The 20,755-nt window shown below is 41.6% G+C and overlaps 1 protein-coding gene across 1 annotated transcript in view; it reads left to right on the top strand.

The window, feature by feature from the left end:
• Positions 1-20,755, top strand: part of NBAS (NBAS subunit of NRZ tethering complex) — an 852,905-nt gene that overhangs the window by 564,216 nt on the left and 267,934 nt on the right. The window contains exons 39-40 of the mRNA XM_033937554.1: positions 10,746-10,975; positions 19,319-19,429. Coding sequence (XP_033793445.1) covers positions 10,746-10,975; positions 19,319-19,429 — 341 coding nt within the window. The remainder of the gene's footprint in view (positions 1-10,745; positions 10,976-19,318; positions 19,430-20,755) is intronic.

The raw sequence follows: 20,755 nt of genomic DNA, 5'->3' as shown, positions 1-20,755 counted from the left end.
TTTTTCCGCATGCACCCAGAGTTCCTTTTTAAGGTTGTGACAGAGTTCTGTCTTAATCAGTCAATAGCTCTGCCAACAATTTTCCCTAAACCTCATACTCATCTGGGCAAAAGCGTACCTTAGACTTCAAGTGAGCCTTAGCCTTCTATCTGGAGTGGACTAAAGCCCATAGACAGTCCACCCAGCTTTTTGTTTCTTTTGACTCAAACTGGTTGAGAGTAGCCATCAGCACAAAATCTCCAATTGGCATCAGCACAATCTCCAATTGGCTAGCAGATTTTTATCTCACTTACTTTTACCCAGGCTGGGTCAACTCATGGGGGTGATGTCAAGTCTCATAATGTCAGAGCCATGGCAACATCGATTGGCTACTTGCGATCAGCCACTATAGATGTGGTTTCCAAAGTTGTGACATGGGCTTCTGTCTACACGTTACTGATGTTGACAGCTGGTTTGCTCAGACAGTCCTACAGAATTCATTGTCTAGAATCCAACCCCATAGGCCCATTTCTGATTTTGCTCCAGATTGCATGTCCACAGTAATAAGATTTATTTTTTTCACATTGAATGCTTTTGAGGCCTTGACATTTTGAGTCCCTTTTATCCTAGCCATGTCATTTTCAGTGAGCCTGGTAGCTAAGGATTCCCATTTGTGAGAATTACCAGCCTGCTTGTCCTTAGAGAATGTGAAATTACTTACTTTGTAGCAGATGTTCTCCAAGGACAGCTGTTTGAATGTTCTCACCCACCCACCTACCTCCCCTTGGAGTTGTATTCTAAAGCTATAGTATAGGACTGAGAGACTTCTTCTCTGCACGTCTTGTGGGAAAGCACCTGCACATGCATGGTACAGTGCTACTAGAACGTTCTGTTTATAGAGCTAGTAAACTCCAGGCCAGGCTCTGTCAGATGATGTCACCCAGCCAGCTGTGAGAATGTGTGGCCTGCTGTTTTTGGAGAACACCTACTACAGGTAAGTAACTTCGCTTTATTGGATTAAATACATTTTGTGATGAGCTTTCCAAGGTATCCCTTCAGATCAGAAATTCAGAAAATGTATTGTGGCTTTGTGATAGTTTTATTTGAAAATGAAACTACTGCTAACCATAATGATCTTGCTCTTGGAATTGTTGATACTGCTGGCATCTCTGTTTCCTAATAAATCATTTAATGCTTTACAGCTGTCTCATTGCCGGACAATTACAGATTACCTGGAAGGGAGAAATGTATAAGTATCACTATATATAGACCACCCACTCTTTACAGTTCCCAGAAGCATAGTTCAGACAGAGCAAAGATGGATTTGTATTTTATGAAATACACAGGTCCAACTTTTAAGGAGCCAGTGTAAATTTGGTTATGGCCATATTGCTGCTGAGAGTCTATTTTGGAAAGCCAAAAACATACCAATGTTTTATAGAATATGCTTAAAATAAAATTGTTCCTACTACGATCCACAAAATATCATCATGCTGCTGGTTTGTTTGCATATTGATTAATCTTCAATTTTTGTGTGTTCATAAGTCTCAAATGGAGTGAGTGTTTTTACTAATATTTCTATATAAAATTGCAAATATGTTTTTCACGTTCCACCTATTAACATATGGAAGTCTTAAAGTAATCTGCCTGAGCCTCCTTTAAAAAAAACAGTGACTTTTTTCTTACTATTGTCACAGAGAAGTTTTTCTGTTTTCTGCAGCTCCAAACTGCTAAGTAACCATCTGGAGAATGTAATGGAATTTGGTTCTTATTTTGAGATGCTTACAATAATGATGATTACTTGAGATTGCATGGGCAGCATCTGGGAAGCGCTCAGATAAAGCCAGTGTTTTATCATGAAATAGGCTAGAAATATGATCAGATGTATGTTTTATTATGGTCTTTACCAGTATGATCGGGTTTCATTAAACAATTCTGAATAATTTAGCCTTGTAAATTTTATCAACTAATTAGCATAAGCAGCTGGAGACCACTCCATCCATATGTTTGCTCCTGAACTGTCTCTACCCTTACTTTCTGTCTATAAGCCTGTTATAAGAAAATAATTCCTATTTTTCCTGTCCTTCCTTTCTTTACTTTGTTTTCTCTTATTCTTATTCTTTACTATTCTCCCTTTTCTTTATTCCATTGGGCTCCTTTGGGTCTGCTGCCTTTTTTTGACAATGCAGATTTACAGTAGGTGCAATCAGGATTGTCTCAGCTTTTTCTACTGCAGTTAACATTCTTTAAGCCAATTCTTTGATACTGATTGTGGTTCACTGCACTTTGTAATTCTGTGTAGTTCTGGGTGGTATCAGGTCAAAAGCGCGCCGGGAGAAAGGCGCGCGCAGACAACTGAGTGCAATGCGGAGGCGCGTGCCGAAGAAAATAACTTTTTTAAAGGGCTCCGATGGGGGGTGTGGGGGGAACCCCCCACTTTACTTTATACAGATCGCGCCACGTTGTGGGGGGTTTGGGGGGTTGTAACTCCCCACATTTTACTGAAAACTTCACTTTTTCCCTAAAAAACAGGGAAACAGTTAAGTTTCCAGTATAATGAGGGCAGTTACAACCCCCCAAACCCCCCACAACGCCGCCACAATCTGTATTAAGTAAAGTGGGGGGTTCCCCAACAAAACCCCCCGTCGGAGCCCCTAAAAACACTCTTTTTCTTTGGCGCGTGCTTCCGTCTTGCGCTCAGTTGTCGGCGCGCGCCTTTGTCTTCGGCGGTTTTGTCTATGAACCGTTCTGAGTTGCTGATATGGTAACCTTCTCTGGCCTAGACAAGCTGAAGTGTAGAGATTGATAGAACTCAGAACATTTTCTCCTGTTTCTCTTGTCACAGGACATGCTCTTGACTTAATATTATCTAAGTTTACAGGGAACCTACTGTTGACAAAATTTTCAGGAACCAGCATTTCTTGGTCAGATCATAAACTTATCTCTTTCTTCCTTATAGGATCTATAGCTGATAGGATTCAGCTTTTACCTAATAAACCCATAGAAATACAGAAAACAAAACATTTAGATCCGAACAATCTGCAACCATTGTATAATGTGTTTCCTATAAACTTTCATTCTTTAACTTTAGAACATCATGCCTGTACCTAGCAAGAGACTTTAAATAGAGAAATGGATCAGCTTGCTCCTCTTTCTACTATTAATCAAAACAGAGATTTAGTGGCATGCAGGACCTAAATGGAAAGAAAAGCCCAACAACAACCAAATGCACCACTTAGAGTGTAAATGGTGCAAATGCCAAACCCAAGTACAAATTCAACAACTTAAATAGATAAACATGTGATAAGTGCAAAAAAATAATATTTTACAAAATTATTTAAACAATATAAAAATAAATCTAAGCAACTATTTTCTTTATTACCACTCTTTAGTGAGTAAGAGGGAAACATATTTACAAGACTTAGGGCTCTTTTTACTAAGCTGTGATAGTGGTTTTAGTGCTTGCTTAGCGCGCGTAGAAGTCCTGCGCGTGCTAGATGCTAACACCAGCATTGAGCTGGTGTTAGTTCTAGCCGTGTAGCGCGAGTTTAACGCATGCAAAAATTATGCGCACGCTAAAAACGCTATCGCAGCTTAGTAAAAGGAGCCCATAATGCCTTCATCAAGTTCACTGGGAGATTTTTTTCAAAAACAAAATATCATTATCAGGTTTGTCGAGTTTATTAAAATTTGATATACCGCTTAAAAAATTATCTAAGCGGTGTACTAAAGAAGAATATAAAATCGTAAAATCATTAGGAAGACATGACTAAAATATGAACAATGACAAAAACATAGACACAATTGGAAAGGGGGAGAGAAATACAATTTGCGATAGGATAGTGAAATAAAAAGGTCAATACAGTGGGCGGGATATGCTCTTCCTTCATTGTTGCTCTTTGATTGGAGAGTTACAAATCATGGACATCTTTGAATAACTTGTTTTAAAATTTGCTTTAAATTTGTTGATAATGGTCTCTTCCCACAAGGACAGTGGTAGTGAATTCCAAAGAGTTGGAGCTGTAACTGAGAAAATCTTTTTTTCTGGTGGTAACATAGAAAAGGTGACGTAGGGAGGGAATATTCAAGAGATATTGATTGCTAGATCTGAGTGTTCTGGAAGAGCAGTAAGGAACGAATAACCTGTCAATGAATCCTGGGGAACATAGAGTTTTCATTTTAAATGTGAGTAATAAGATTTTATAGATGATTCTGTGTGTATTTGGTAACCAATATGATTTTATTAGAAGAGGTGTAATATGATAAAAAATTTTTGCTTTGTATTTTAGTTAGATGGCTGTGTTTTGGATTATTTGCAATCTTCTTAATTCTTTCTGGCATATTCCTTGATACAATGAATTGCAGTAGTTGAGTTGTGAGATCACCAGGGAGTGTATTAGGATGTTGAGAGATGATGGTTCTAGAAGACTGGAGATTGATCTGATCATTCTCAACCTGTAAAACTATTTTTTGACCACTGAACTAATATCATCAATGATAACACCAAGAATCTTAATAAAGGAGGAAAATTGATTCCGAGTGGATTTAAGACAGATGGGAGAAACCGGATGTTCATTATTGTTCCACGATAACATCATCCCTTTTGATTTGGAGGTGTTCAAAAATAGCATATTGTTGGTGAGCCAGTGGCTAACTTTCTCAAGTTTATCATTGATAGTTTGAATGTCTTTTGATTTAGTTAAATCAATTGGATGTCATCGGCATAGGAATACATGGTGAAGCCTATTGATTGCGTAGTTGTGAGGAGAGGAGATATGAAAATATTGAAAAGAAGAGGGGAGAGAATAGGTGCCATAATCCTGTTTTAAGTAGTCTGAAGGTGATTGACTGATAAGTACTCTGAAGTTTCAGTTTGGGAAAAAGGATGTAAACCAATCAATAGCAGTCTCTGTCAGCCCTTTGAAAGTGAGTCTGTTCAAAAGGAGTTGATGATCTTTCCAATTTAATAACACTATTATACAGGATACTACTTTGTTGGAGCCATCCCAATTACCAATGTCTAAATCAGAATCTTTTGATGCATGTTTTCTAATTCAGCTTTCAAAGACAATAAATAGAATAATTAAAACACATAAATTGCATGATCCCATGCCTTCTTCCTGGATTACTATAGATAAACATTGCCTTCTTCCTCAATATAGCACGGAGGCATTACTTGCTGCTCTCTTAGATTGACTGCACAATCTGTTTAGTAGGGGTTGTGGTGCTTTAATAATGCAGTTTGACCTAAATTGTGCATTTGATCTGATGGACCATGATATATTGTTGAGAACTTTGGATGGGATGGGAATCTCTGGTAAGGTCTTTAACTGGTTTCAGGAATTTTTGACAACACGCACATATCAAGTGCGTTTTGATGATATTCTTTCTAGTGTATGGAGTAGTTGATGTGGAATTCCACAGGGCTGTCTTCTCTCTCCTTTGCTTTTTAATGTTTAGTTAAGTTCTCTTGGCTCTAGATTGTCTGACTGAATGTTAATTACTACAGTTATGCTAATGATATAACTTTGGTAATCCCTGTTCCAATTGTGTTGTTACAATAAATATAAAAAATGATCCATACACTAAGAACTTTAAGATCGATTAGACATTATTTTGAAAATGCTGATCTGCATAGTTTTACCCATTCTTTCTTTACCTCATAGTTTCACTACAGTAATGTAATATATACAGGGATCTCAGGGTTCAATCATAGACATCTCCAGATGTTTCAAAATACCACACTGAAATTACTAGGTCATAAACAGAAATTTGATCATGTCATGCTTCTGTTTTACAGTATCACTGGCTCCCCATTTCATATAGGATAAAATTTAAAGTACCATCGCTGAGACATAAAATACTACACTCCCAAGAGCTAAGTTATTTGAATTCACTGATCATTCCGTATATTCCCTCTCATGCACTTAGATTATAAGACAACAGACTAGTCATACCATCTGTAAAAAGAGTGAAATGGGGAGAAAACTAGTGCTAAGGCGTTTTTCTATCTAGCACTGTTTATGGAACCAATTGCCACACTATTTACAGTTAGAAATGAACTTTAAAGCTTTTAACACACTACTTAAATCTTATTTCTTTCTACAAGCTTTTGGTAAAGACATACCCAATAATAATAATAGCTTGATCACATTTATTAGTTCATTTTATCTAGCATGTGAGGTTTGTCCTTTCAAACATAAGCATAATATTATTTTAATATGGTTTTGTATGATTGATTTTAGTACGATCCTTTTCTTCTTTGTAATTCTTTTCCTTTAGATTTCTTTTATGCAATTGTAAACCGCTTAGAATTGTTGGAAGCTGGAGTGGTATATCAAATTTTTTTTTTTTTTAATTTATTTATTTATTTATGAATTTTTAAAAATTTTAACAAGCATTACAATCTTGTACAGAAAAGTACAATCAAGAAAACATATCATTGATTATTCTCAAACTTGAAAATAAATCAAAATTACATCAAGATTACATAAAAGGCAATGAATCCGACTTAATCGTACACTAGTCCTCAACAATGGATCCAAGATTAAGGAATTAGGAGTAAATATAGTACAATAAGTAATTTAACCAAAACACGTCATCTGATGCTGAAAGAGAGCTTAATTAATTAAGACACAGATGTTTCTCCTTTTTCAAGGCGCTTCATAGAGAGGAAAGCAGTCAGATGAGACGGTTCAAAGAAAATATATTTAAGGGAATTATATCTAATTACACACTTACAAGGATATCTAAGAAAAAATAATCCCCCCATCTGGGTCACACCAGGTTTTAACAATAAAAATTCCCTCCTTCTTTTCTGAGTTTCTCTCGAAACATCAGGATAAACTTGAATATGGAAGCCAAGGAAATCCCTGGATCTATTTTTGAAGAAAAGTTTAAGAATCCAATCTCTGTCTGGAGCCAAAGCTACAGTCAGTAAGAGAGTGGCTGGACTAGCCATCTCTCTATCAGATTGTTCCAATAAAGCAGTAACATCCAAAGGATTTTCCTGTGGTCTGCCATCACCATCTTTTTTTTTTGAGAGTCCTGATTTTTTCTATTGGGCAAATAGTACACTCTTGACAATGGTGGAAATGAACTCTCTGGAATTTTTAAATTTTCCAGAAAATAATGTTTTATCATTTCTCCTGGAGAAATTGATGCAACCTTCGGAAAATTAATCAAACGCAAATTATTAAACCGACTATTGTTTTCAAGTACTTCCAATTTTCTTCTCATATTAAGGTTATCTTTCACAATCAAATCTTGGTTGCTCTTTAACATTTTTAAGTCCTTCTTTTCTTCTTGAATCTCAGTTTTTATAACTACAATGTCCTGTTTCATAATTTTAATTTCTTCTTTCTGAACTTGTAATTCTTTATCCAAATTCTTTATCTGAGGACTGAGAGAATTACCCAGACTAGAGACCAAATCCCATAAGGATTCCAATGTAACCTCAGGGGGTCGGATAGGGGCAAAGGAAAGTACCTGTGCAATGTTAATTGGTTCATCCGAGTGCTTTACCTCCCTTGAGCCTTGTTGACCCTCAGACATAGTTGTCCCGGTCGCTGGTTCTCTTACAAGGAGAAATTCCCCTTGTGCTGTTCCCTGTAGCAAGCCCTCCACTTCGCTGGCCTCTCGAGAGGAAAACTCTGCCTCTTCAGACATGCTCTCCTCCCTCGGAGAGCTAGCTCCCAGCGGCAACGGCTGTAGGGGAGGCATCCTGACGTTGGGGCTTAGCGTGACATCCAGCCCGGGGGTATCCGCCGAAGCACTCCTCTCAGCCGGCGCTCCCATCGGGCGATTCCCCAAACGACTCGGCTCGCTTTGAAGACGTCGGAAAATGTCATCGACGGTAAGAACTGCGGGGCTCGAGCGCTGGGAGGCTCCACCGACGCTTCTACCCCTTCTCTTCGGCATTATTTCAGTAAGCAAAAAAGACACCCTCCAGCGTCTTTTCAGCAACAGATAGCGGCGGCCATCTTGGATCCCAGAGCTGTTATGTATATCAAATTTTAATTAAATATATAAAACATTTATTTAGACCTCAATATTTTGTTTTGTTCTGATTAATTCTAGTAGTGGCATGCAAGCGATTAGGAGTATGATATGGATAAGTTCAATTTTAATATCCAACCCAAGAGTTATTGCTCTGTAACAAGGTTTTTTAGTTTAAGATCCATTTTAGCTGTCTAAAGATTCGTTAATAGATTGCTTTAGCAAGATCTGTAGACAGTGAATGAATAGGAGTGTGAACTCCTCCCCCTGCAGTCCATTGGAGAGATCAATCTGCCTGCTTTTAAATATCAGCAGCAGTGGAGATCAACTGCTTTTACACCTAAGCAGCAACGAGACCAGCCACAACCACCGAGAGCACACAGACCCGATCCTACCAAGAGTATGAACTCTTCCCCCATGCAATCCGCTAAGAAGATCGACTGTCGGCTCCGAGCGGCTTTCCCGCAGAGGAGAGAATCCTGCATTCACCGTGGGCCTCATCTGGGGCAGCCTCCTTGGAGTGGCTGGGGCACGGGCAGCGTGTCTGGGAGGGAATGCATGGATGGGAGAACATCGCAGGGGAGGAGACATAGGCATCCTGGGACTGTCTGCCAAGTCTCTTCCCTGAAGAAGCCCTTTCTGGAAACGTCAATCGCTCCTCCTAAACTTACTTGCTCCACTTCATCACTGACGCTGAAACCGTGGATTGAAGACAAAGTTTTATTTTATTTTTCTTTCAAGCTTATGATTTATCTTTAATCTTATCTATTGTTTTGCCTTTTGTCTTTGTTTTGTTCTATTTCTATCATTTAAATTTCTCCAGAATTCTACTGTTCAACGGCTCCCCCTTCTGCTTCTATTCCTTTCTCTCCTCTCTTCTACCTTCCAAAGTATTTAGATCAATGCTGTCTTGTTAAAATGTTTATTTTATTTTTATTTTTCCTCTAACTCTACTTTTCACTTCTCTATTACCCTCCAGGTACTTTAGTTAGATTGTGAGCCTTCGGGACAGTAAGGGAATTTTTCAAGTACCTTTCTTATTTCTAATCTTAATGTATATTTTCTGTAAACCGCTTAGAACCTAACGGATGTAGCGGTATATAAGAAATAAATTACATTACATTACATTACAATAAATCCCTTTATGTATCATTTAAAACCCGTCAAGAAAAACCAGGGGAAAAAACCTCCATAATCAAGTCAAGAACCAAACAAACACAGCAGAGATCAGAAGTATTATTTGTTATTCCACAAATCACAAAGTCTTGTGCGATGGCTCAACACAGATGTGTTTCAGCCTCTACGGACTGCCTCAGGAACCTTGGTTAGTCAATATGTAAATACTTGTGTGATACAGCTCATCATGGGTTAAAGCACAAATGTGAGTAATATAGTAACATAGATAAAGTCCCGAATGGTCCATCCAGTCTGCCCAACCTGATTCAATTTAAATTTTTTAAATTTAAATTTTCTCTTCTTAGCTATTTCTGGGCAAGAATCCAAAGCTGTACCCGGTACTGTTCTTGGGTACCAACTGCCGAAGTCTCTGTCAAATCTCACTCCAGCCCATGTACACCCTCCTAGCCATTGAAGCCCTCCCCAGCCCATCCTCATCCAAAAGGCCATATACAGACACATACCGTGCAAGTCTGCCCAGTACTGGCCTTAGTTCAATATTTACTAATATTTTCTGATTCTAGATCCTGTGTGTTCATCCCAAGCTTCTTTGAACTTCGTCACCGTTTTCCTCCCCACCAACTCTCTTGGGAGTACATTCCAGGCATCCACCACCCTCTCCATAAAGTAGAAATTCATAACATTGCTCTTGAATCTATCATCCCTCTACCTCAAATTTTGTCCTCTGGTTTTTACCATTTTCATTTCTCTGGAAATGATTTTGTTCTATGTTAATACCCTTCAAGTATTTGAACATCTGAATCATATCTCCCCGTCCCACCTTTCCTCCATGTATATGTACTATGCACACCTAACTCAGGCCATAGAGGCCAAAACATGTGCATGTCGAGCCATCGCCCAAGACTTTGTGATTTGTGGAATAAAATTGCACACCAACAATACTTCTGATCTCTGCTGTGTGTGTTTGGTTCATTTAAAACCCGTATCGCTAATCTTTCTGATTTCATTAACAGACTTCTTATTCTATACACCCCTCAAAGGTCCCTCCGCTCTACATCTCAAAACTTACTTGCCATTCCATCTCTTAGACATATCAATACGATGTGTTTGAACACCTTTTCGGTTACTGCACCATCCGTATGGAACTCTACACCAAATCATTTACGAGATGAAACCTCTTTAACTTACTTAAAGTCTAAATTAAAAACCAACTTTTTTAGGGATGCTTTTGATATATAACTGTCCTGTTAAGGACATTATCCCCCTATTTTTTTTAACTATTTACCTGGCAATCGATCCCTACTCCTATGTTTTCTACCCTTTCTTTGTGGTTTTACTTTAAATAATGTAGTTCTACCATTTACCTCATGTCCCAGTTAGTCCGTTTGTACTGTTAGTCCTTCGTATGTCAACTGAAACTTAAGGTTCTGTTTTTTTAGAATTGTATGTTTTTACCCTTTTGGAAGGACACCACCTTGAAGTTTGATTTGGCAGTATAACAATTTTTTTAAATTTGGAGAAATCAACACTACGAAATTTACACAACTGATAATTTTGTTCTTTAATATTTGTTTTCTTTGTATTGACATTTTGGTATAATGCAAAAGTGTTAATTGAACTGATTTTTGCAGGCTGATGTCAAAGACCTTATAAAGATGGTTACAAAGTATGTTTCTGAGTATGCCAACGCTAACTGGCCTAAAGAAATGGTGACTTTGGTTGAACAGTTGCATTACTATAATGAACGGCTGATGGACTTTACTCAAGCTAGGATTCTTCAAGACCTTGGCAAAGGAGTGGATGTGCAGAGATTTTCAGCTGATGCCCAGTATAAGAGAGAGACTGTATTAGGGCTGGCTGAGTAAGTAACATTTTTTCTTGTTTGTTTCTTTATACCAGACTATTTAACATTCAGTTCAGGAAGATATGTTTTCAGAAGCATTGACCTTTAGAAGGATTTATTAGTCATGAGCTGCTGGTTACAGATTCATTTTATAAACTTGCAATAAAATGGAGCATCTTTAGCTACTTCTTATAATTCTTTAGTAGCATTTGTCCAAGCAAATCAATAAATGCAGGAAACCTTAGAATGTTTTTAATTAGTAATAGACTTTTGTTTTTCTAAACTATAGGCACAAGTTTTAAGTTAAATAAAACAATTGAGAGGAAAACAAAATAGTCTGATAATCTAAGGAGGAAAAATAGATAAGATAAATAAGAGGGAAAGAAATAAGGCACATTTATAAAAATTCATTGACATGTTTAATGGTCATTTTAGAATGGTTTAGATCAGGGGTGTCCAATCTTTTGGCTTTTCTGGGCTGCATTGGCCGAAAAAAAAATTTTCTGGGGCCGTGCAAATGTGCAAATGCTGCAGCAAGACAGAGGAGGGAGCCGGCAAGATGGTAAACACCCGGGGTCAACAGAGGAAAACACTGCATCGCCCTCGACCAGGGCCGCACAAAATACTTCACGGGGCCGCATGCAGCCCTTGGGCTGCAGGTTGGACACCCCTGGTTTAAATTAATTTACATATGTTAGACATATGCCTGTAAATACTGGTTTTACAATACTGCTGCATATGTAAGTGCAGGTATTTAAACACTGTGGCATGTATTTAAACATTATAGCTGGCATTTTAAACTATGGATGCATATTCAGCATCAGCATTGCCGCTTAGATAGGCAGCAGCACTGAATATTGATTTTATATCCCATCCTCCCAAAAGAGTTCAGAATGGATTAATAATAATAATAATAACTTTATTTTGTATACCGCAATACCACAAGCAGTTCAGAGTGGTTTACAAAGGAAGAGACTGTACATATACAGCGATGTTACAGAAAGTATTGTCAAGTACATTGGTAACAAATTTCAAATTATATTGGTGAACCGAGTGAGGTTAGATATAGCAAGGTAGGGCGGGTTCAGATAAATTTATCAAAGAGATAGGTTTTAATAGATTTCCTGAAGGATTGGTGGGAGGGTGCACTTGGAATGAGGGTGGTTAGACATTTATTTCATTTGCCAGCTTGGAATGACAGTGTTCTATCGAGGAATCTCTTGTAGACACAGCCTTTCAGGGAGGGGAAGGCAAATAGGTAGGCGCTACGTGTGCAGGTGGTGCCTGGAAACATAAAGTGGTGCGACAGGTAGATCAGGGATGAACCCGTTAAGGTTTTGAAGCAAAGGCAGGCGAACTTGAAGATGATTATTGCCTCCATTGGCAACTGGGTGAAGTTTTCTGTAGTACATGGTCTGACTTTTTGAGACCATAAATGAGGGGGACGGCAGTATTCTGGATGATTCTCAGGCATTTGATGGTTTTCTTGAAGGATCCTAGATATATGATATTGCAGTAGTCTAAGGTACTTAAGATTAGAGACTGGATCAGCAATCGGAAGGGGAGGAAGTCAAAGTAGTGTTTGGTGCGGAGTTTCCAGAGGGTGCAGAAGCATTTTTTAACCTGAGCATTGGTATGGTCTTCAAGAGTCAGGCATCGATCCAGAATGACTCCATGGATTTTAGTGGTGGCATTGATTGGGTAGGTTAGCCCGTTTAGTTTCAGAGAGGTATTCGTTAGTTTGTGATTGGGACTTGCGAGAAAAAGTTTGGTTTTATTCTGGGTTTAGTTTTAGTTTGATTTGTGTAGTCCATTGTTCTACCATAGTGAGAACGGATGAGATGAATTGTTCAGTCTGTTGAGTCAAAGATGTTATGGGGATGATAATTGTACTGTCATCTGCATATATGCATGATTTCAATTTTAAGGCGGATAACATATGACCAAGTGATGCCATGTAGATGTTAAACAGAGATGGAGGGAGTGGGGAGCCCTGTGGAACTCCGCAGGGGTTACTCCAAGAATGGGAAATGGTTCCGTCGCTGTGGACCTGGTAGGTGCGGTTTTTTAGGAAGCATGTAAACCAGGTTAGTACCTGTCCCGAAATGCCAATAGAATAGAGGCAACTGATCAGAATGTCATGGTCTACAAGGTCGAAGGCACTGCTTAAGTCAAACTGAAGTACCAGTGTGCTTTTTCCCAGAGAAAACAGATGGAAGAGGTGGTGAGTTAACGAAGCTAAGGCAGTTTCTGTGCTGTAGTTGGTGCGGAATCCTGACTGGGAGTCGTGGAGAATGTTAAACTTCTCTATGTATGTCATGAGGTCAAGATTAACTAGGCCTTCCATTACTTTAAGGAAGAGAGGTATGTTGGCAATGGGTCTGTAGTTGGCGGCCGAAGAGATTGGTTATTTGGGGTTTTTGATGATTGGAGTCACAAGAATGTGGCCGAGTTCTATTGGAAAGTTGCCAGTGGACAAGCAAAGAGAGACCCAGTAGAAAAGTTTGACTTTGAATGGGAAGGGTGCTGTTTTCATGGTGGACAGTTATCAAGCAGGCTTTAGCGTATTTAGAGTAGAACTTGAGGAATTGGTTCCAGTCTGGGTTTTTGAAATGATTCCAGGTCATGTCTGTAGTTGAGCCTTCTTTTTCTAGAGCAGGTGGATTAGTTGATGGGTCAGCGTTTGTAGGAGTGAGAGACGTTTTCAGATTACTAATTTTTGTGGCGAAGTAGTTGGCTAGGTTTGTAGCAGAGGGTGGAAGATCTGAGTGTGAATGTTTATGGATATCAAATAAGGAATTAACTATTCTAAAGAGTTCTTGGCTGTTCAGCGAAGGAGAGTTGATTATTTGGGAATAGTGTTTGCAGCGCTTATCTTTAATCATTCTTTTGTACTCTTTGACTTTAGTCACCAGGTGTATTTGTCATTATCTTTTCCTGATTTGCACCATGTTCTTTCTAATTTGCGAACTTCTCCGCATCATACTAGCTGTTTGATGGATGGTGTCATTTCTTACATACTTTAAGTGGTGCAATGTCATTTAGGACCTGATTGCTGAAATTATTCCATCCTAGGATGAAGTTTGTGTCTTAGTCGGGGATGGATATTAAGTTATAGTGGTACCAAAATTCTAATGGGTTTAGTTGACCTCTTGTCCAAGTTATATTATCTTTGTGGTTGATCCTTGGATGCCTTTTGGTTTGATTTTTGAGCCAGTATAATTTAAAATGACATAGAAAGTAGTCAGACCAGGGGGTGTTGGCCCAGGCTTCACCATAAAGACTTATGCTGGGGGAAGTTGGGGCATTGGAAAGAAATGTGATCGTCTAAGTGGTGACCTTTCTTGTGGGTTTTAGTCGGAGGAGGTTTGGAAAAGCCTAGAGATGTGAGAAAGGAAAGTAGATCTGCAACGTTGGGATTCTCTTCCTGCTTGAGGTATAGATTGACATCGCCAGCAAGAAGATTATAAGCACTGGCTACTGAGTTTGTGAGGAGGAATTCGTAGAGATCTTCTTTTGCTAAGTTCCATTTGTTGGGGGGGGGGGTATGTAGAATACTGTAACAGTCAGATTATCCTTACAATCTTCTTTGGTTAGTTTGCAGGTGTGGATTTCCAGGTCATTGGTTGGTTTAGAGTCGAGAGTTTGGAACTGGAAGTGGTCACGGAGGATTATAGCTAAACCACCTCCTCTCTTTGAGTTCCTTGATAGAGGAATAATTTTGTAATTTGGAGGGAGCAAGTCACCTTTGATAGCGTCCTGATCAGAAATTAGCCATGTTTCGGTTAAGAGTAGGAAGTCTAGATGGGTTTCTGCTAGCCAGTGTTTGATCAGTTGAGCTTTGTTCCTAACCGAGCGAATGTTCAGGTATGCACCAGAAAAAGTGTGATGTTTTGGGGTTGTTAAGGGCTCGGTACATTGTAGGTCTTTTAGGAGTCGTTTTCTTTTGTGCAGTGGTCTAGAGGAGTGTCGGGTGGTATTGACCACGGAGATTGGGAAGGGTCCTGATTCCATGTAGTCGTGGAGGATACGAGGGCTGTGAAGTGATTTTTCAGGACCATGACAAGTTTACATAAAGCGTATTTATACAAAGTAATGGCAAACGTAGAATGGTAAAAAAAATATCATGGCAAAACATTGATAAAAATGAGATAACATAGTTATCAAAGCATGGTAATACATAATATGACATAGCATGGTGAGCAGAGTATTACAAACATGGCTAACCTAGTATAACATGACATGCCAAAAATAGTAAGGCAAGCATAGCATGATAAAACATAGCGTGGTAGGCATAGAATAGCAAACATTGTATGGCAGACATAACATGAGAAATTGTAGCATGATAGACATATTGTGGTAAATACAAAGTATAGTATGACAAAAATGGTTACAGTATGATAAAGTGTGGCAAAACACTGTATGACAAAACATAACATGGTCAGATATAGTATGGTGGGACTTTGCATACCACTGGAGGCTATACATTATACCACCAGAGGGGACTTGGTACAGTAGAACATTACAGTATATGATGGGCAATACAATATTCAACAGTACATGGCATGGTAGGATGAAGCACATCACTGTTTGAAAGTTGAGACAGTAGAAGGTTGGGGCCCTTTCTCAGAAGGTTTGATGAATTTGGGTTGGGGAACTCTCATAGATGATCAAGGGAAGAGGCGAGTTCTTATTGCCTTCCTGAAGTTCAGTAGACCACCTAATGATCTTATGTGGGTAGATAGTTTGTTCCAGAGACATAGTAGGTAGTGTGAGTAAGATCTTTTCCAGGCATTCTCAAGGTGGAGGGCATGTCCTGAGGGCGATTTTCTTCTTGCGAGTGAAGCAGTTAATATGGAGTGTAGGGCGGAAATTTGGAGGCCATTTAGGCTGGTACCATGTTGTGGAAGAGTTTATATGCCATTACTAGGCCTTTGAATGTACATTGATTGTTGATCAGCAGCCAGTGGGCAGCGCACAATGCTAGGGTGATTGGGTCTCTTATGTGAAGATTCTTTAGGAGTCAGATGGCGGCACTTTGTACTTGTTGTAGTCAATGTAAGCTTTTTGTAGTGAGCCCATTTAGAAGTGTGTTGCAATAGTAATAAAGGAGAGGACAAAGGTGTAGAGTATTTGGGCTAGAAAAAGGATCCGAATGAAGAAATAAGAAGAAACACAAGCACTGGCAAGTTAGATGCAAAGCATTGATAAACACAGCTAAGTAAGAATATAAAGAGAAACTTGCAAAAGAGGCAAAAACTCATAGCAATTTTTTTAGGTACATCAGAAGCAGAAAATCTGTGAAGGAATCTTAGCACCATAGATACCGTATTTTCGCGGATATAACGCGCGCGTTATACGTGATTTTACGTACCGCGCATACCCCTCGCGCGGTATATGCCTGAGCGCGGTATACAAAAGTTTTTTAACATAGTTCCCACCCCGCCCGACGCCCGATTCACCCCCCCAGCAGGACCGCTCGCACCCCCACCCCGAACGACCGCTCGCACGCGCTCCCACCCGCACCCGCATCCACGATCGGAGCAAGAGGGAGCCCAAGCCCTCTTGCCCGGCCGACTCCCCGACGTCCGATACATCCCCCCCCCCGGCAGGACCACTCGCACCCTCACCCCGAAGGACCGCCGACTCCCCAACAATATCGGGCCAGGAGGGAGCCCAAACCCTCCTGGCCACGGCGACCCCCTAACCCCACCCCGCACTACATTACGGGCAGGAGGGATCCCAGGCCCTCCTGCCCTCGACGCAAATCCCCTCCCCCCAACGACCGCCCTCCCCCAAGAACCTCCGCCCGTCCCTCAGCCGACCCGCGACCCCCCTGGCCGACCCCCACGACACCCCCACCCGCCTTCCCCGTACTTTGTGTAGTTGGGCCAGAAGGGAGCCCAAACCCTCCTGGCCACGGCGACCCCCTAACCCCACCCCGCACTACATTACGGGCAGGAGGGATCCCAGGCCCTCCTGCCCTCGACGCAAACCCCCCTCCCTCCAACGACCGTCCCCCCCCAAGAACCTCCGACCGACCCGCGACCCCCCTGGCCGACCCCCCCACCCCCCTTCCCCGTACCTTTGGAAGTTGGCCGGACAGACGGGAGCCAAACCCGCCTGTCCAGCAGGCAGCCAACGAAGGAATGAGGCCGGATTGGCCCATCCATCCTAAAGCTCCGCCTACTGGTGGGGCCTAAGGCGCGTGGGCCAATCAGAATAGGCCCTGGAGCCTTAGGTCCCACCTGGGGGCGCGGCCTGAGGCACATGGGCCAAACCCGACCATGTGTCTCAGGCCGCGCCCCCAGGTGGGACCTAAGGCTCCAGGGCCTATTCTGATTGGCCCACGCGCCTTAGGCCCCACCAGTAGGCGGAGCTTTAGGATGGATGGGCCAATCCGGCCTCATTCCTTCGTTGGCTGCCTGCCGGACAGGCGGGTTTGGCTCCCGTCTGTCCGGCCAACTTCCAAAGGTACGGGGAAGGGGGGTGGGGGGGTCGGCCAGGGGGGTCGCGGGGCGGTCGGGGGTTCTTGGGGGGGGGGCGGTCGTTGGAGGGGGGGGGGTTTGCGTCGAGGGCAGGAGGGCCTGGGATCCCTCCTGCCCGTAATGTAGTGCGGGGTGGGGTTAGGGGGTCGCCGTGGCCAGGAGGGTTTGGGCTCCCTTCTGGCCCAACTACACAAAGTACGGGGAAGGCGGGTGGGGGTGTCGTGGGGGTCGGCCAGGGGGGTCGCGGGTCGGCTGGGGGACGGGCGGAGGTTCTTGGGGGGGCGGTCGTTGGGGGGAGGGGGTTTGCGTCGAGGGCAGGAGGGCCTGGGATCCCTCCTGCCCGTAATGTAGTGCGGGGTGGGGTTAGGGGGTCGCCGTGGCCAGGAGGATTTGGGCTCCCTCCTGGCCCAATATTGTCGGGGAGTCGGCGGTCCTTCGGGGTGGGGGTGCGAGTGGTCCTGCCGAGGGGGGAGAAGAATCGGACGTCGAGGGGGGGCATCAGGCTTTCAGGATGGGGACAGGACTTCAAGGGGGGACAGGCAGATCTTCAAGGGGGACAGGCAGACCTTCAAGGGGGACAGGCAGACCTTCAAGGGGGGACAGGCAGACCTTCAAGGGGGGACAGGACTTCAAGGGGGACAGGCACGGAGAGGCGGGGCAGTGCACCGAAAGTCAGGGCGGGTGAACGGTGAGTCGGGGCAACCAGAGGAGAGTCGGGGCAGTGCACCGAAAGTCAGGGTGAGTCGGGGCAACCAGAGGAGAGTCGGGGCAGTGCACCGAAAGTCAGGGTGAGTCGGGGCAACCAGATGAGAGTCGGGGAGGGCGAAAGGAGAGTCGGGGTGGCCAGAGGAGAGTCGGGCAGCATGCGCGTTATATGCCTGAGCGCGGTATAGAAAAGTTTTTGTACATATCATCGTGATTTCTGCGCGCTATACCCCTGTGCGCGTTTTACAATGGTGCGCGTTATATCCGCGAAAATACGGTAATCTTGATTGCTGTATTCTGCACAGTCTGAGCAGAGGCATTCTTGGGGATGGAGTTGGGGAGGCATTGGCATTTCATATGCGTATTTCATAATATGTGGACCTGAAATAAGTGGAGAAACTTGTGCATAGTAAATATTAGGTATAAATGCGTATGAGTATACTTTCTATAGGGTAATTTTTGAATGGAAAGTATGTACATATTTTTTCTCAATCAAAATTGATGAATTTATATAAATATATCTTGACAAGTTGGATGTCCAGTATTAAGATTGCTCTCAAAATAATTAAGCATTGGTTACTAGTATTTTTTCGTGTTCAATTTAAAATCTTAAAAATTGTTCAGCAGATTATCTGGCTAAATGCCTGTTGTGGTACAAACCATCCAGGGCACTCATCTGAAAATCGTATGTTGCTTGATTCAGGGAAATTGAATATTGTTTGATATGTGCAAACTAAAAAATCCTGCTTTTCTATGGAAAACTATGACTGGCACTCTGAGGTTTTGCGATAATCTGTTGCAATTCAGAAAATTGCTCAAAACTTACCTCTTTGTACAAGCGTTTCTCTGTAAGCTTTCCACTTCTCAACGAAGATTGTTACCATCATTACGACACTCATGCAATAGTGTTTGTATCCCTGACCTCTGTTTTTTTTTACCTGTTATGTACTTGGTCTCGAAAGACAGTATTTATTATAAGCTGTGTATGTGAATTGTGAGCCGCTTTGGTTAAAAAAAAAAAGTGGATTATAAATGTTATAAATGAATAAATAAAATATGGGAAATTTAAAGATATGATAACCTACATAATAATATAATGCTGCTGTATTGTCAAACATTTGAATATTTTTTTCTCATAGTTATTTTTATATTTTTTTTTTAAATCAAGGACCCTAGAAGAACACGTATATCATATTTCTCTCTCACTCGCTCGGCATTACAATGTTTCACTTTGGGAAGTTTATATGACACACTTGGAGTTCTTGTTCACTGACAGTGGGTAAGCATTCTCTTAAAATTAATTTTTGTTCCATTCTTCAGTTGTGTTACCAGTTTTAGAAGCATCAATTCTAAAACAATACTTTTTGCAAATGATCTTTATTGATGAGAATTTTCTTTATGTGCCTTGTATTTCTTTGAAAATTCTTAAAGTAGCCTACTATAATTGTAAATGAAGAATAAATATTGATTTATATTGACAGATAGCAAAGCTTCAAGATTCTTATAACTAAGTACAAAAAAGACACGGACCTCTAACTATTTCACAAAGATTTTTTATTATTATTAGAGATCGTTATTTAGGGGTAGGGGAGGGGAAGGGAATGGGGACTTGCATGCCACCTTTTTGTGGCTTTCGCATTTCAAAGCTGGCATTCAAAGCAGTGGGCACTGGAGGATTTAGTGACTTGCCCAGGATCACAAGGAGCAGCACTGGGATTTGATCTCACAACCTCTGGATGCAGAGGCAGCAGCTCTACCAGTGAGCCACACCTTTATATAAATCCTGTGATGTTTTTGTTATGCAAAACTTAACTAACATTATGGATAAATCTTGTTTTCTCTTCCTGACTCCCCACATGACCAGATACCTGCCCAAAGCCTGCAGGATTTTCTTTCTTCCTCCATAAAGCCCTGCTCAGTACTTCCTCCATAACCCCTCTAGAAATCTCCCTGAAGTCTCTGCCTGACTCTCCACATGACCAAGTGCTTTCTAACTTTATACCTGACTCACAATTTTTACCTGTGTGTGGGGAAGGCTGAGCCAATTTATTTATTATCTATACTTAAACCTTGGCGGGAGTGGGGAGATAATGGCAGCACTTGAGAGCAGGCCAGAGGTTAAAGATCTCACTCTGGCACAGAATCCATTTGTACCTTCAGCCCTGGGAAGAGGGAGGGTATTGGTGGAAGTAGGGGAAGGGTAAAGCAGGGAGAAGACATGTGCCATAGCTTCCAATTCCCCCATCTTATTCCTTAGGCTCCTTGCGTTCATGTACATACACTTGAGTTTGCGGCCTGTTACTTTCTTGCATTTCCTTCCTTTTTGTGTCCCTTTCAATCCGTCAGGATTTATGTCTTGTCTATGTTCCGGTGAGTCTTCCCCGCTATTTTCCTGCACGGTATCCTCTGGGTATACCAGTTCCCGAACCATCGACTCTTGGTCGACTGTTGGATTTCCCCGTCTTCCTAGTTTAAAAACTTCTCAATTTCTCTCTTGATGTTGCTTGCAAGTAGCCTCGTTCCATCTCCGCTGAGGTGAAGTGCATCCTTCCTAAATAGCTTGCTCTTCCCCCAGAATGTCTAGTTGCGCATGAAGTGGAATCCT

The sequence above is a fragment of the Geotrypetes seraphini genome, chromosome 3, assembly GCF_902459505.1.
Source record: "Geotrypetes seraphini chromosome 3, aGeoSer1.1, whole genome shotgun sequence".
Classification (NCBI taxonomy): Eukaryota; Metazoa; Chordata; class Amphibia; order Gymnophiona; family Dermophiidae; genus Geotrypetes; species Geotrypetes seraphini.
This window is presented reverse-complemented; position numbering and strand designations above follow the sequence as displayed.